This window comes from Blennius ocellaris (genome assembly GCF_963422515.1).
Source record: "Blennius ocellaris genome assembly, chromosome: 17".
NCBI lineage: Eukaryota > Metazoa > Chordata > Actinopteri > Blenniiformes > Blenniidae > Blennius > Blennius ocellaris.
The window spans coordinates 19,506,466-19,519,646 of NC_137666.1; the positions used below are offsets into that span (position 1 = coordinate 19,506,466).

The window sequence follows — 13,181 nt, forward strand, 5'->3', positions numbered from 1 at the left end:
GTAGAGTGGCGTTTCCGCCGCAGAGGGGTTAAAACGTATGCGGGATGGCGAGCGCTGCGTAACGACGCAGGTACGCGATGTCATCACGCAATAACGAAACGCGGAAAAAAGGGTTGTTGTTACAAATGTGAGAGAAGCTTGCAGCACAATGGAGGATTCTATGGTCATCCTATTATCCTGTATCCTCGATAAAGTGGGCGGAGTGACGACAATCTGGGTATTCCTTGTGGACTCGGTGAGAAACAGCCTAAGAACAGTTGAGCGATGAGTTCGTAGGACGCAATCCCTCGCGGCTCTGCCAATTGCAAATCAAAACTTAATTTCCTACAAAACTAACGTACATTTTCTGCTGTGTAAAAAGATTCAAAGCTGTCACGATGTACAAAAAAAGAGGAAACCGGTGAGACAATCCTGAAAAAAGCCTTCTTCTGCCCGTGGTCTCAGAATTGATTTCACTCCTCGCTTGCTTTCTGCGTTTGAGCCTCTGACCGTGCCAGTACAGTCTATTTTGAACCTCCTGTGTTAAATTGATTTTCTACATCAATCAAACTCAATTTAAATCACACAAACTTGTGAGCACAGATTTTCTGTCAAAGCCAATGGCCACATTCTTCCATCCAACACACCAAATTCTGTTGGTGTGTTTCCAAACGGCCTGGGGGGGAAAACATTGAGATATTATTAGACGTTTGACTGAAGCCAGCTCCATCGTTAAAACTGTACATCCTGTTAATATCATTAGCTGCACACACGTGACCGAAACCTTTATTTATATAGAATTTACACGAGCTCACATTTTATTGGCCAAAGCTTGAAGGTTCTGTAGAATTGGTGTGGAGAAGACATGATCGAACAGAGACATGAAAAGCATCAAGCACAAGATATGTCTTGAGCGTCGGGTTACCGTGGAGACGTCCAACCTCTTTTTAAGGTGTGTAGTACATCTTCTTGTAACGGTGGCGTCCAATAAAGGACAACTTGCAGTGGAGAGCAGACTTGAGCCCCGTTTACACGACAACGAAAATGACTGTAACCGCAAAACTTTCTTCACATTGGGGAGTTTGTTTCTACGTCAGCATTGCTTGGATCCACTGCAAACGTGACCGTGACTCAAAGTGTGAGTGTAGGAAGTAACAACCAGGTGGGCTTGAGTGAAGTGAGGGTTTTAGTGGTAATTCTAAGGTTTGTAATACTAATACAAAAATCTAAAACAATACAATAACAAAGGAGGGCCAAACAAAAGAGAAAACAAGGGGCAGTGCCGGTTGGCTAACTACACCAAAACTGATTAAATTAAACAAATAGGCAGCAGTTTTTTCGGATTTGGTCACCTTCTCCCCTCCAGTGGAAACTGGCTTCTTTTGCAGACATGAACAATATGTCACGATAAACAAACAGAACATGGGATCAGCTGTTGCAAACTAACCAGCCTGGTGCTTCAAAAAGTAATATAAAAGCATATAAATCAGAATATTTTACTTACAGTTCCCACATTTGCTTTATTAGAAGTTTATCAGTTAATCAGTGTCGTTCTGAACGATGTTCTGAAAACTTGAGAAAAATTCCCATTAAAAATAAAATGAACCCACTGGGTCGTCACAGACTCAGACCAAGACGGTAAAAATCTACTCCTCTGCTCATTGATAGACTCAATAATGGTGCTTCTGGCGTGTTTTGCTCGTATCTTAGCCATGTTTTGACGAAAAAATTAATCAAGCCAGAGAGAGAGAGACGAGAGACTTTCTTCACTTCTGGAGTGTCATTTACCGGATATTACTGTAGGAAAACCATTAAAAACTGAATTTTGCATGATATCTCCCCTTTAAAAAAAAAAAACTGCTTGGGAAAGTTACATTCAACACAGCAAGAGGGAGACATGCTCCACATGCTTGATGCTTGACGTGTGATTGACCTTTGTTTCTTTGGCTTTCTTTGACCTTTGGCTGTCCTGGCTAAATAAATAAATAAATAAATAAATAGACAGAATGACAGACAAACAAACTGGTCAGGTGGTCTGTGCCATGACCTCGACAGCAGCAGTTCCGTTCATTGAACCATCAAAAGTGATTAAAGTACAGTTAATGTTTTATGACGCTTTGTCTTCATGTCGGTCCAGTTGAACCCCACAGGATAGAAACCACAGTGTCATAAAAAGGAATCTGTTGAATCGTGCTCTACGTTCTTAACTCATGAGCCTCACAGCCTTCGTCAAATCCGTTTTGCTTTTAGAAAGCTTATGTCCAACACGTTGGCGTAATTTTCTTCATTCAAGCATTCAACAATGCTTACTTTTTGAATAGAACTGAAATCATTTTGATTTTGTAATACTGTGAAAATGATGAGAGGTTTAGTCACGACAATGTAATCACACTACTCTGGTCTGTTGCTGAATATCTTCTTTCAAATATCTGTTTTTTTTGTTGTTGTTTTTTTCAATAAAACATGCTAAGGCAGTGTGGAAACGTACATGTGATTTTCAAGCAGCTACATGAAATTAAACCAAAAAAAGAAGAACCTGAACTGGATTATTATACTGTAAAACATTTGAATAGGCTTCAGGCTGAGTTTTTTTTTTTTTTATATATTGATATTTGTGTTTCCGTCCATGACAAAACGGAGTGGTTTGACGGCAGATGGTCAAATGGAAGGCTGTGTGTTTGTGGAGTGCCATTCACTCTCTCCTCTCGTGGTAGTTGATGCTCCTTCGCCTGCTTCCTCCAATCAGCCTTCACAGCTGCGACTGCTGGAACTCCTGAGGGCGCACATCTGGGCCTCTTCAGCTCCTGGCACAAGGCGGGAAGCGGCAGAGGAAAGTGAGAAACGTTCAGTCAGAACGGCGAGAACAGACGAACCGAGTGACCTGGAAGCAGATCGCACTGCTGTCACTGACAAGACGGGGAAGCATCTGCTCTCGCCCAGCTTCAGCACACCTCAGTCTAATGCTGATGTCATCATCAAGCTTGTAAAAAAAACAAAAAAAAAAACAAGGCTCAACAACGAGCCCCTTTCAGCATTCAGGTGTGTTGCAACTGGAAGCTGCAGGTGATTAGGAATTCCCTCTGATAGTGACCCGCTCTCCATTTAGTGAGCAACACAAAGCAGAAGTAGATCACAGCTGTTTACACATTTTCTCTTCAGTTCATTTCTATTGATTTTTTTTTTGGTTTGCTTGTTTTTCAGCTTCAAAATGGAGGATTTATTTGGCTCTGAAGTCTGCGTGCTGAAGGTGTTCCACTGTGTGCTCACAGATCTGCTTTGTGGAATACTTTGGGATACTAAATACTAATACTTCCTAAAAAAAAAAAAAAAAAAATCCAGAATAATAAATATCGCTAAATGAGCCACAATGTCTTAAAATAGCTCAAATTACCAAAGCAAGTATAAACAGGTAAGACAGGTAAGCAAGGAGAGCGGTGTTTATATATGAATAACATGTTTACATCTCTCTGTCGATCTTTCTGTCTTTATCCATCTATCTATCATCATATATTTACACATGACAAGAGAACATGACTACATGTGAGAGCTTCCTGTCTGGTTAGTACAAGTTAGTGACGTCTGCCGTGGCGGGAAAAAAACTACAATGATCTGAAAATGGACAATAAAAAGCACATTTGGGTTTTAGATGATTTAAAGTTGTTCAAGGCAGATTATTGCTTTGGTAACTTACATAATCTGCTTCTTTTTCTGACATCATGATTTTCCCTGAACGCTCAGATGAGCAGGTCCCTTTAAATGTTGTCGCCACAAGGAATTGTGTGTCAACATGAGCTGGTCTCCTTTGGTAAAGGAAGCATCGTGTTTCCTAGGCTAAAGGAGGCTCTAAAGGAAGCATCAGTGTTTCCTAGGCTAAAGGAGGCTCTAAAGGAAGTATCAGTGTTTCCTAGGCTAAAGGAGGCTCTAAAGGAAGCATCAGTGTTTCCTAGGCTAAAGGAGGTTCTAAAGGAAGCATCAGTGTTTCCTCGGCTAAAGGAGGCTCTAAAGGAAGCGTCAGTGTTTCCTCGGCTAAAGGAGGCTCTAAAGGAAGCATCAGTGTTTCCTAAGCTAAAGGAGGTTATAGAATCCAGACAGTCCTTATCATGGCCGCTACACAAAACACTTCCGGGTCAGTGAGAGTCGATAGATAAGGAGGTAGGAGGGACTTTTCGGATCCTTTGACCCAATCTGGACTGACTGATCCTAAAATTGACTCAACACTGCCACCCAGTGTACAGCCATGGAGCCCCGGACATAACCCCTGAAATAAGACTTTAAATTGTGGCATCAAATTTCATGGCCACGATTCACTGATTCATTGCTTCATTGGAAAAGAAATACTATTCCATGGCCACAATTTAGTATTTCATTACAAAATACTATTCCCTGATAACAAATTACTAATTAGTGGCCTTAAATTAATATTTTGTGGCTTGAAATTACTATTTCATGGCCGTAAATGCTTATTTCATGTCCACAAATGGCTATTTTCTGGCTACCAGAGAGAGAAGTGAGTCTCATAAACTTCCTGTTTATGCTTGGAAACTGAAAGATGGGGAACCACTGAGAAGTAAATAGTTTTTATCTGTATTATTGTTTATTTTCCCCAATCCAAAATAATTCATAGCAATCACATATTACATATTTATAGGTATTAGTAACATTGACATGATATTGAATCCACAAGCCAAACACATACTTTAGACACAGCAATTTCACAAGAAAGCATTCCCAAATAAGTTATTTTGTATAATTCTATTGAATTTAATATAATTAAGAAGGCTTCAAAGCACCGTCTTTGCTTTTTGGGCTGCTAGTAGGGCGACATAAAAGATCATAAACTGATCATTATAATATCGCACAATATACATACTGCAAAAAACAGACAAATATAAAAAAAGAGGGTGATTAATTATTGGCTGGCAGAAATCAGGGACAAGAGAAAGAGCACCTTCATACCACATTACTTTAAATCACACAAAAGATCAGCCATTTATTTATAATCTTCACTTCACAATCATGATGAGCCAAACATTTTTATTTATAATGAGGATAAATTCATGAGATTATTTAATAACATTTTCCAGGTAAAAAAAAGAAAAAAGAAAAAATCAGTGTAGAAAGGATGTCACATTAAAGGCAATAGGAATCCTGAATGGCTGCCACACCAGCTTACTTACATTAAGCACCAGTCAGGATTTATGGTCACACACTGCAGCAGATTCATCCGAGTGTTTTTCCTCTCACTTCTCTGAGGGTTTGAACCAAAAGGCACAAGAACCCTTCTCATGATGAGCTGCTTCCTTTCAGAAGGTTCTCAAAGTGTCTCAAGCAAAGGAGCACAAACCTCTTGTTGAATTTCAACAGTGTTTTTTTTCTCTCCCCTCTAACATCCAGTTGCAGCATTTGTGTCCATAAAACAAAAAAACACAAATCAAATCCTTAGTCCCTCCGTCAGGAATGTTTGGGACTCAGGAGTTTCCTGTCGCGCAACCACCTGTGGATCCAGGGGTTGGGATTGACGTCGAGACGGAGAAAGTTCTGCACCCACGGAGACCTCTGAGCCCCGTCGACAAACTCCTCCAGCGTGATCTGACCTGCACACAAAGGCTCAGGGTGAACCAGCTCGTTCTCGAGGGAAACAAACGCACCCACTGCGCTCCACTTACCGTCACTGTTCACGTCCACCTCACTCAAGATGCGGTCACACACCTGGTCCACGGTGAGGTTCTCGGTGCCCGTCTCGTTGCACACTGAGCCTTCCTTGATCTGGTAGATGATCTGAGAGACAGTCAATGTGGGGTGATTCTTGTTTAAAGGCTTATTTTCATTCATCCGGGTAAATGGATTAGGTTATATGTTTTTGGAAAAAGGTTTCTCCCCCTTGTCCAAGTGTCTTCATCAGTTCATGTTGTCGCGAGGCGACAGGACAGATCAGACTATGTCCTGATAAACAAGTTGTTTCTGTCATTTTTGGGCAAGATTAAAAAAATAATTTGAATTCTTCAGTCAGGTCTTTGGGAACATCGGGCAACTTTTAAAATAAGTTAATGAGCCCTGATTACCTGATGATGTAGCAGCCATCCATCCATCCATCATCCATCCATCCATCCATCCATCCATCCATCCATCCATCCATCCATCCATTTGAGCAGTTTGACCTTATTTTTTTCAGCATTTTTAAGCCAGTTTAAACATTTTGTATCACTTTTATGCAATTTTCCATATTTTGTAAACTGTTTTTCTTTGAGATATTCTCGTTATTTAAGGGTCTTTTTTTAAAGCACTTTTCAAAAATGAATGTTGTCGCTATTCAGAATCAGAATCAGAAGTACTTTATTAATCCCTGGGAGGAAATTCTTTGACACAGAATGAATGGCTTATGTAAAGTGAAATAAGTAATATTAAGTTCAAAGATAGAGGCAGCGTCGGCCCTTCATATTTTCCCTATATGTGCATTTTTTTTCTTGAACAAAAATCATCAAGGAAATATCTTGTAAAAACAGGATAACAAGAACATCGCAAGTACCGATGAGGCTGAACTATTCCAGCCTCGCCTCCAACTGTACTAATAAATCCATTTCCGCACATTTGAAGATCAAGTTTTGACTGTTTCACTCTTTGCCTCTTGAATCTTTATCTGTAATGTTTTAATATCCATGTAACAACACCTTTCAGTGACTATGCTTATTGGTATTGTAGTCTATAGTCAGGGGCCTGCAACATTTATGACCTAAAAGAGCCTTTTTTTTAAATAATTTTTTTATTTTCAACCAAATCAAATTCACCTGGACCTGCAAAAACATGTTTGACTTGAAACGAGGCCAACATTTCATATTGTGTAATTTCCAAACATGTATAAAAACTTTATCTTATGTCTTATGTTTAGAAAGTTTAATTTACAATTGTAGATTATAAACATTTCATTACATTTTCAGCTGTTTATTTGTAGCTGATTTTTGCAATTCCATCCTTCTTTTTTAGCATTTTCCGGATAATTTTGTCATTTTTAGAATAGAATAGAATAGAATGGAATAGAATACTTGATTAATCTTCGAGGGAAATTCCTCTAAGCATTGCTCTACACAGAATGAATAGAAAGAAAGTTGAATCTTTAATAAGACAGGATAAAAAATAAACAAAAATTAAATATGTAATTTTCAATATTTAATAATAATTTATTAAATTGTTGTTATGTCTTTTAATTATTCAATAATTTTGAATAATAATATGAACAAGGCTTGATGTAGACAAATAGAGGCAAAGGTAGACTAATATAAACACAGACATTTTTTTTAATAAATTAATTCCTTCTGGTACAAATTATGTCCAACAAATCCATAAAGAGATGTTCATTTCAAGACCCTTGTTCAGGAAAAAAAAAAAGTTGACTCACCTTGACAATTTTCCGCAGCTCACGTCTATCGAGGCGCCCGTTGTCATCGTTGTCGAAGACTTTGAAAGACCAGCGCAGTTTGTCCTCAAGTTTCCCGCGGAGGACGAGATTTAACGCAGCCACATACTCGATGAAATCCATCGTGTTGTCCTGGAAGCAAACACGGATAATCACTTCAAAGGCTTGGATTTTTTATTTTTTTTGTTTTGTTTTTCTCTCAACAATGAAAATCAGGCTTTTTACCTGATTTTTTTGTTACTCACATGATTCATGTCAAAAGCTCGAAAGATGTTGTCCATGTACTCGGACTCCGGCGTGCCGGCCCGGACTCCAAACATCCTCTTGAACTCGTGCAGGTACAGCGAGCCACTGGGGCACTCCGTGATGAACGACTTGTACAGGTCCTGAATGCTCATCAACTCCAGCTCCTCATCTGCTGTCTGCACCTGCTGATTTTGACCCATTCCGAATCCCAGCCACTCCAAGAAAGACAGCGCAACCCTCGCCTGGCTCGGCGACGGCGCTTCAGTGAAGCGGCGTCTCTGAAAGACAGCAGAGCGTCGACCCCATGGCTGCTGCCAAGAGTCTCTCCCCAGGCTGAAGGGAGTGCAGCAGATGAAAAACTGATTCATGTAACACTTTATCCCACCCACAAGCAAGATGCTTATTTTTAGCAAAAGGCTTCAGGAAGCTGAGTTTAAAGCAGTAATCCACATGCCTGATCCCCCTTTGAACTCCTGGTGACCCAAGGTCACAAACCCCCTTCATGCTATCCCTGCAGTCATATTTCACCACGAGCCCGAACTTCCAGTCTTCCACTGTGAGACGTGGCGGAAAACGTCCCGGTGAGGTTCGTCCAGCTCCACAGCTTTGTTCTCGCTTACCTTTTCAAGTCACAAGCTCATTGGTTTTTGATGAGTTTAATCTTATTGATTTATGAAGAGCTTCCCTTCAAAGAGGTTTTTTTTTTCTTCCTTCCATTCACTAAAGGACAGGGGTCTGTGAACCTTCGCCTCGGGAATCCACGCATCACTTGTCAACCTGCCTCTGGTGGCGCCCTAGCATTTTCCCTCACAGTTTTTGGGACAAAATAAATATTTCCCTGCATGATGTCATGAAGGGAGGATCTCTGATTGCCCTGTATGAGCATATGTTAACTAAAAATTAGATGAAACAAGTGAGGAGAGGACAGACTTTCTCCATTTCTGGAGCCTCGTGCTCAGGCTATGGGGACAATTATTACTTTAAAACTACTTTAAAGTGAATTTCACACAATATAATACCTTTAAAACAAATAAATGGCTTTGGGGATACAGCTTGAGGCTTTGTCTCCAAAATACTCATCAATGTAAAGGTGTCATAGTGTCATACTTTTACAATAATGCCAGGCGGAAAGACTCCTTATAATAGTACACCTCTCTCCACATTGAGTTATTAGAATCTGTAGGATGTAAGAAGTTGTATAAATTGACAGCAAGACAACTTGTTGTGCATATTTTCTTTTATTGACCCTGAAATTAATACAACAATTTTTCAGAGCTTTATTTTGATGTGTAATTATGCTGTATTTACATTCTAGGAGTCAATTGCTTAAAAAAAAAACCAGAAATAGCAACAGTAAAAAGACAACAATACAATGACAATTTGAAAAAAATAAGCATGATAAATATTTGATATTTACACATTGACACTTTAAAACAAAAAGGCTGCAATTTCAGTTAACACGCGGAAAATATTCACCATACCTGTATAGTACAGTAGTAGAAAATAGAGAATTCAGAAGAAATAAAAAAGGTTATATGTACAATTCTATGTTCATGTTTTTTTTAAATGGTGCCAAGAGCCAGATGATGAACTGAGGCGTCTTGTTTTACAGCCTGAGACTATAAAGTCTGCATCTGCGAACAAAATAACTAAGCTGAATCTCCATTTTGAGAAAGCTCTAGCTTTAAGCCATAACGTGTTCCTCCATTGTCCACAGGCGAGGCCCGCTTCAGAAATGTGCGCTCCATCTCCTGTGTTCCAGCACCCATCCTGTCGGCTTCATGTCCAGCTTCACCATGTTCAGCACCCACGGGTCCTGCTGGGCACCTCGAATAAACTCCTCCATTGTGATGTTTCCTACAAGAGAATAAGAAAATGGAGAAATTAAAACAAGTCAAAGAAGAGCATTAATATAATATACAAAAATGACGTGCGGCTGTGATTTGTGTCTCATCACTCACCGTCTCCGTCACTATCGACCATTGCTAGTATTCGATCCACAACTTCATCGACTGTGAGCCGCGCTTCACTCGCGTCAGCCTTCGCGCCTATTTTACACCGATAGATGCTCTACGAAAAGAAAACAAAAACAAAAACAGAAAAAGGGACATTAGATTTTATTTCACTGAAAAATAGGAATCAAAGTGTTTGAGCATCAAACTCTTTCATTATTATGGGCTCACTTTGGAAAGAAAAGGGGAATTTCATTCATTCCAAGTCCGTGATATCATCCATCCATCCATCCATCCATCCATCCATCCATCCATCCATCCATCCATCCATCCATCCATCCATCCATCCATCCATGTTTCCTCGCTTCGAGCCAGACATTCCTGATGAGGTGAAAAATATTTAATAAAAGCCAAAAATGTTGGTCATGGACCTTCCAGTGGCTTTAAAAGACGCTGGATAACGTCAATCAAAACACAGTGGTTAACCCCTCGTCTCCATTAGGAACTTAGACTTCCGTTGAACCCCTCGATCCCACTGAGAATAAATTGTGGTGTCACCGTAGATTTACTTGTTGAATCCTCATGACGGCACATATAAAGTCGCCTGTTTGTTGGAACTTGAATCTCGGCCCTTTTCTCAACACGTATTCAGGTAGTTTGGATGTATCTTCGTATTGAAAGGTTGATGGTGCAGTAGCCCAGTCTAGTGACGCCAACAAAAGGCCGACTTACGTTCATCATTTTATCTCGTCTTTACCAAATGAAAGAGACGTTGTGTTGGAGATGCTCCTTCTCATGATAGACTAATACGCAGGTAAGCCCCGGGAATGATATGTTGTTGTCCCCTCCTAATCTTTGGTAACTTAAAAAAATTCTGGACGTTATGAACTGAATCCAATTCAAAGTGTTGTATAAAGTTAGAGATGTTAATAATTAAGATCAATTTTATTTCTTTTTTTTTTTACTGATTGTCTAGGACTTAGACCAGTCACAACAGAAAACACTTGATTATAAATCTTCCTAATCAATTACAATCAATTTATTCAGTATTGCTTACAGAAAAGGAATAATCAATTTAAAGCTTTACGTTTGGTTGAATAAGTCTTCGTTGGTTTTTCTCGGAAGGCAAATCAAAAGGTCTACTGTGAATCGGGCCGATCAAGGATTGAGATTAAAGCCTATTATCAAGCTCTCCCAGGAAACAGCAGTGGAGTGCCAAAAGAGAAGTACAGGTGGCAGTATATAGTTCTACAGTGGATTTTTGGGGCTTTAAGGGGAAAACAGGAATCGTTGAGAACACGCCAGGACGTTAGGAATAAAACCATAATGAAGCCGATGCATGAGAAGAAAACAAACTGTGATTTCCAAGATCCTCATTTCACCTGCATCCAACATCTGTGAGACATTCCTCGCGGCAGATTTGTTGAACTTACATCCATTATTGACCGCAGCTCGGTCCTGTCCACAAAGCCGTTGCTGTCTTTGTCGTAGACCTTGAAAGACCAACGCAGTTTATGCTCCAGGTCTCCCCGGAAAACCAGATTTAGGGCCGCCACGAACTCAAGGAAATCAATGGTGTTGTCCTGAAAGATGAATAAATCAGGAGGGTGGGGGGGTAACGAGAAGGGGTACGTCATCGTACGTGATTGTACAGGAAGTGAGACCAGTTTTCACTCACTCACCCCATTGGTGTCAAACGCTCGGAACATGTTCTCCACATATTCGGACGCCTCTCCTGTCGGATCCACGCCGAAGAAACGCTTGAACTCGTGCAGAAAGAGCAGTCCGCTCGGGCACTCCATCACAAACTTCTTATACATGTCCTGAATCGACTTGACGTCGATGGTCTCAGCGGTCTCCGTCTGCTGCGACTGGCCCATGGCTCGGCTTTGGCAGCTTTCAACCGTCCATCATGCTTCTGGTGTCGCTTTCAGCCTCTGCAATGAAGTGGCTCCACCTGAAATGGGCATCTCATGCGGTGAAGTGGGGTTTGTTTTGTTTTTCTTTTATAACCCCGCGGAATCCCAAAGCTCCAGCCTACGTATGCAACAGCTGATTAGTACGGCCACGGGATTACTGCGGTGCTAAGCTGGAAGGGTTTCCTCTTGTTGAGATAATTCAGTCTGCAGCTAAATGTGGGAGCGCAAACCAAATTAGTGAAGGAGGCCAATTGTTTTGGATCATGTAAACGGATGAGGGGTCCCCAGCACCTGACGGGATCTGAGCACCAAATAAAGTCACAGCAGTCATGAACTAACAAATCCAGAGACTCAGACATACATATAGAACCACAACAGATCTGCGGAAGTAGACCTTTGGTAAAATGGAGACTTTGGCGCCATAATAACCTTTAATTTCAAACTTTTTGTTGTTGTAGTGCAAAGTGTACGAGATGGAAATGCCTATATTTTTTACAAAACTGTTGGGATCTCACAGGACCACAGAAAGTTTGTTCATTTCTGGGGAAAGACAATATTAATTTGTCCTGATATGCAGTCATGATATATGAATTCATTATCAATAGCCAACCATAACATAAATAGTGATCCATATGAGGTAAGAAATCCCTACAAAACCAAACAACTACGAGCAAAAAAAGTCAATTTTAATGAAACTTCCTGGTGCAAAATACAGTCAAATGTCCAAAAAAGCTTCTCCTATAGCTACAATATAACTCCTTTTAGTGAGTAGAGGTGGTTTTGACCTTGCTGACATGCTTCTTCTGCATCTGCAGTCTTCCTCGGAAGTGTAATTTTTTATCTCCTCAGTTGTTTGTTTTGGAGATGACAAAATGAGCATAATTCAGCTTCTCCTATAACTGTTGCACTACGTGTGTCCTAACAAAGTCGTCCTTGATAGCGAGGCTCCGGGGCCAGTTTGACAGCTACAGACTTGGTTGTTTACTGCCACATCACTGATTTCTCTGCTCGGCTGTCGGTAGCCATGGTTGCATGGACCAAAAGTAATCCCATTACATTTTGCACCACATAAACACTTCAATGTGATTATATTTGAACCATCCAATTGAATATGCGATGGGATTGTAGGAGGAGGTACAGTCTGATATTTCAGTCGAGTTTTGTCCGATACTCTAAAGAAAAAAAAAAGCCTTTGAAAGTTTGACAACTTGCTTGGGGGATAATTGGGACAGATTGGAGGCTCTTACAGGCTAGTTTTGACCCACAGGCCTCATGTTTGACACCCCTGAGTCAGCATTTCTTTGTGGAACTACTTTAGATTCACTAAAACACAATAACGTCTCAGAACTTCACTGATTATGTGACTTACACACCAACTTTTGCTGAAACCAGATAAATAAAAACACCAAAACAATATAAAATGTACCAGTTTCTGCTCTAAATCCATTAGATTTTTGTTGACGTTACATGTTCTCCCATTTGTTGCATGACACTGTTCCAGACATTCACTTCCATCTTCTTATAACACAGATTCTCAAATAAATTTGCAAAACTTGCTGTAGCCGAGCAATGGCAACATTTTTCCTGTCACATTTGTTTCTCTAATTGCCATCATGGACGATCAAAACTTTGATTTGTCCACTTCTTTGTCTTTGGGTCAAACATCTGCGAAGT

The 13,181-nt window shown here is 40.3% G+C and overlaps 1 protein-coding gene across 1 annotated transcript; it reads right to left on the reverse strand.

Annotated features, from left to right (window-relative positions):
- Positions 1-5,430: 5,430 nt before the first annotated feature.
- LOC308142341 (uncharacterized protein) lies at positions 5,431-11,468 on the reverse strand (the record flags this gene model as incomplete). The annotated part of the gene is made up of 8 exons (XM_080512690.1): positions 5,431-5,573; positions 5,646-5,757; positions 7,373-7,522; positions 7,636-7,914; positions 9,378-9,493; positions 9,598-9,706; positions 11,022-11,171; positions 11,271-11,468. 8 exons carry the CDS (start codon positions 11,466-11,468, stop codon positions 5,431-5,433), a joined length of 1,257 nt encoding a protein of 418 aa, XP_080368816.1.
- Between the last annotated feature and the right edge of the window lie 1,713 nt (positions 11,469-13,181).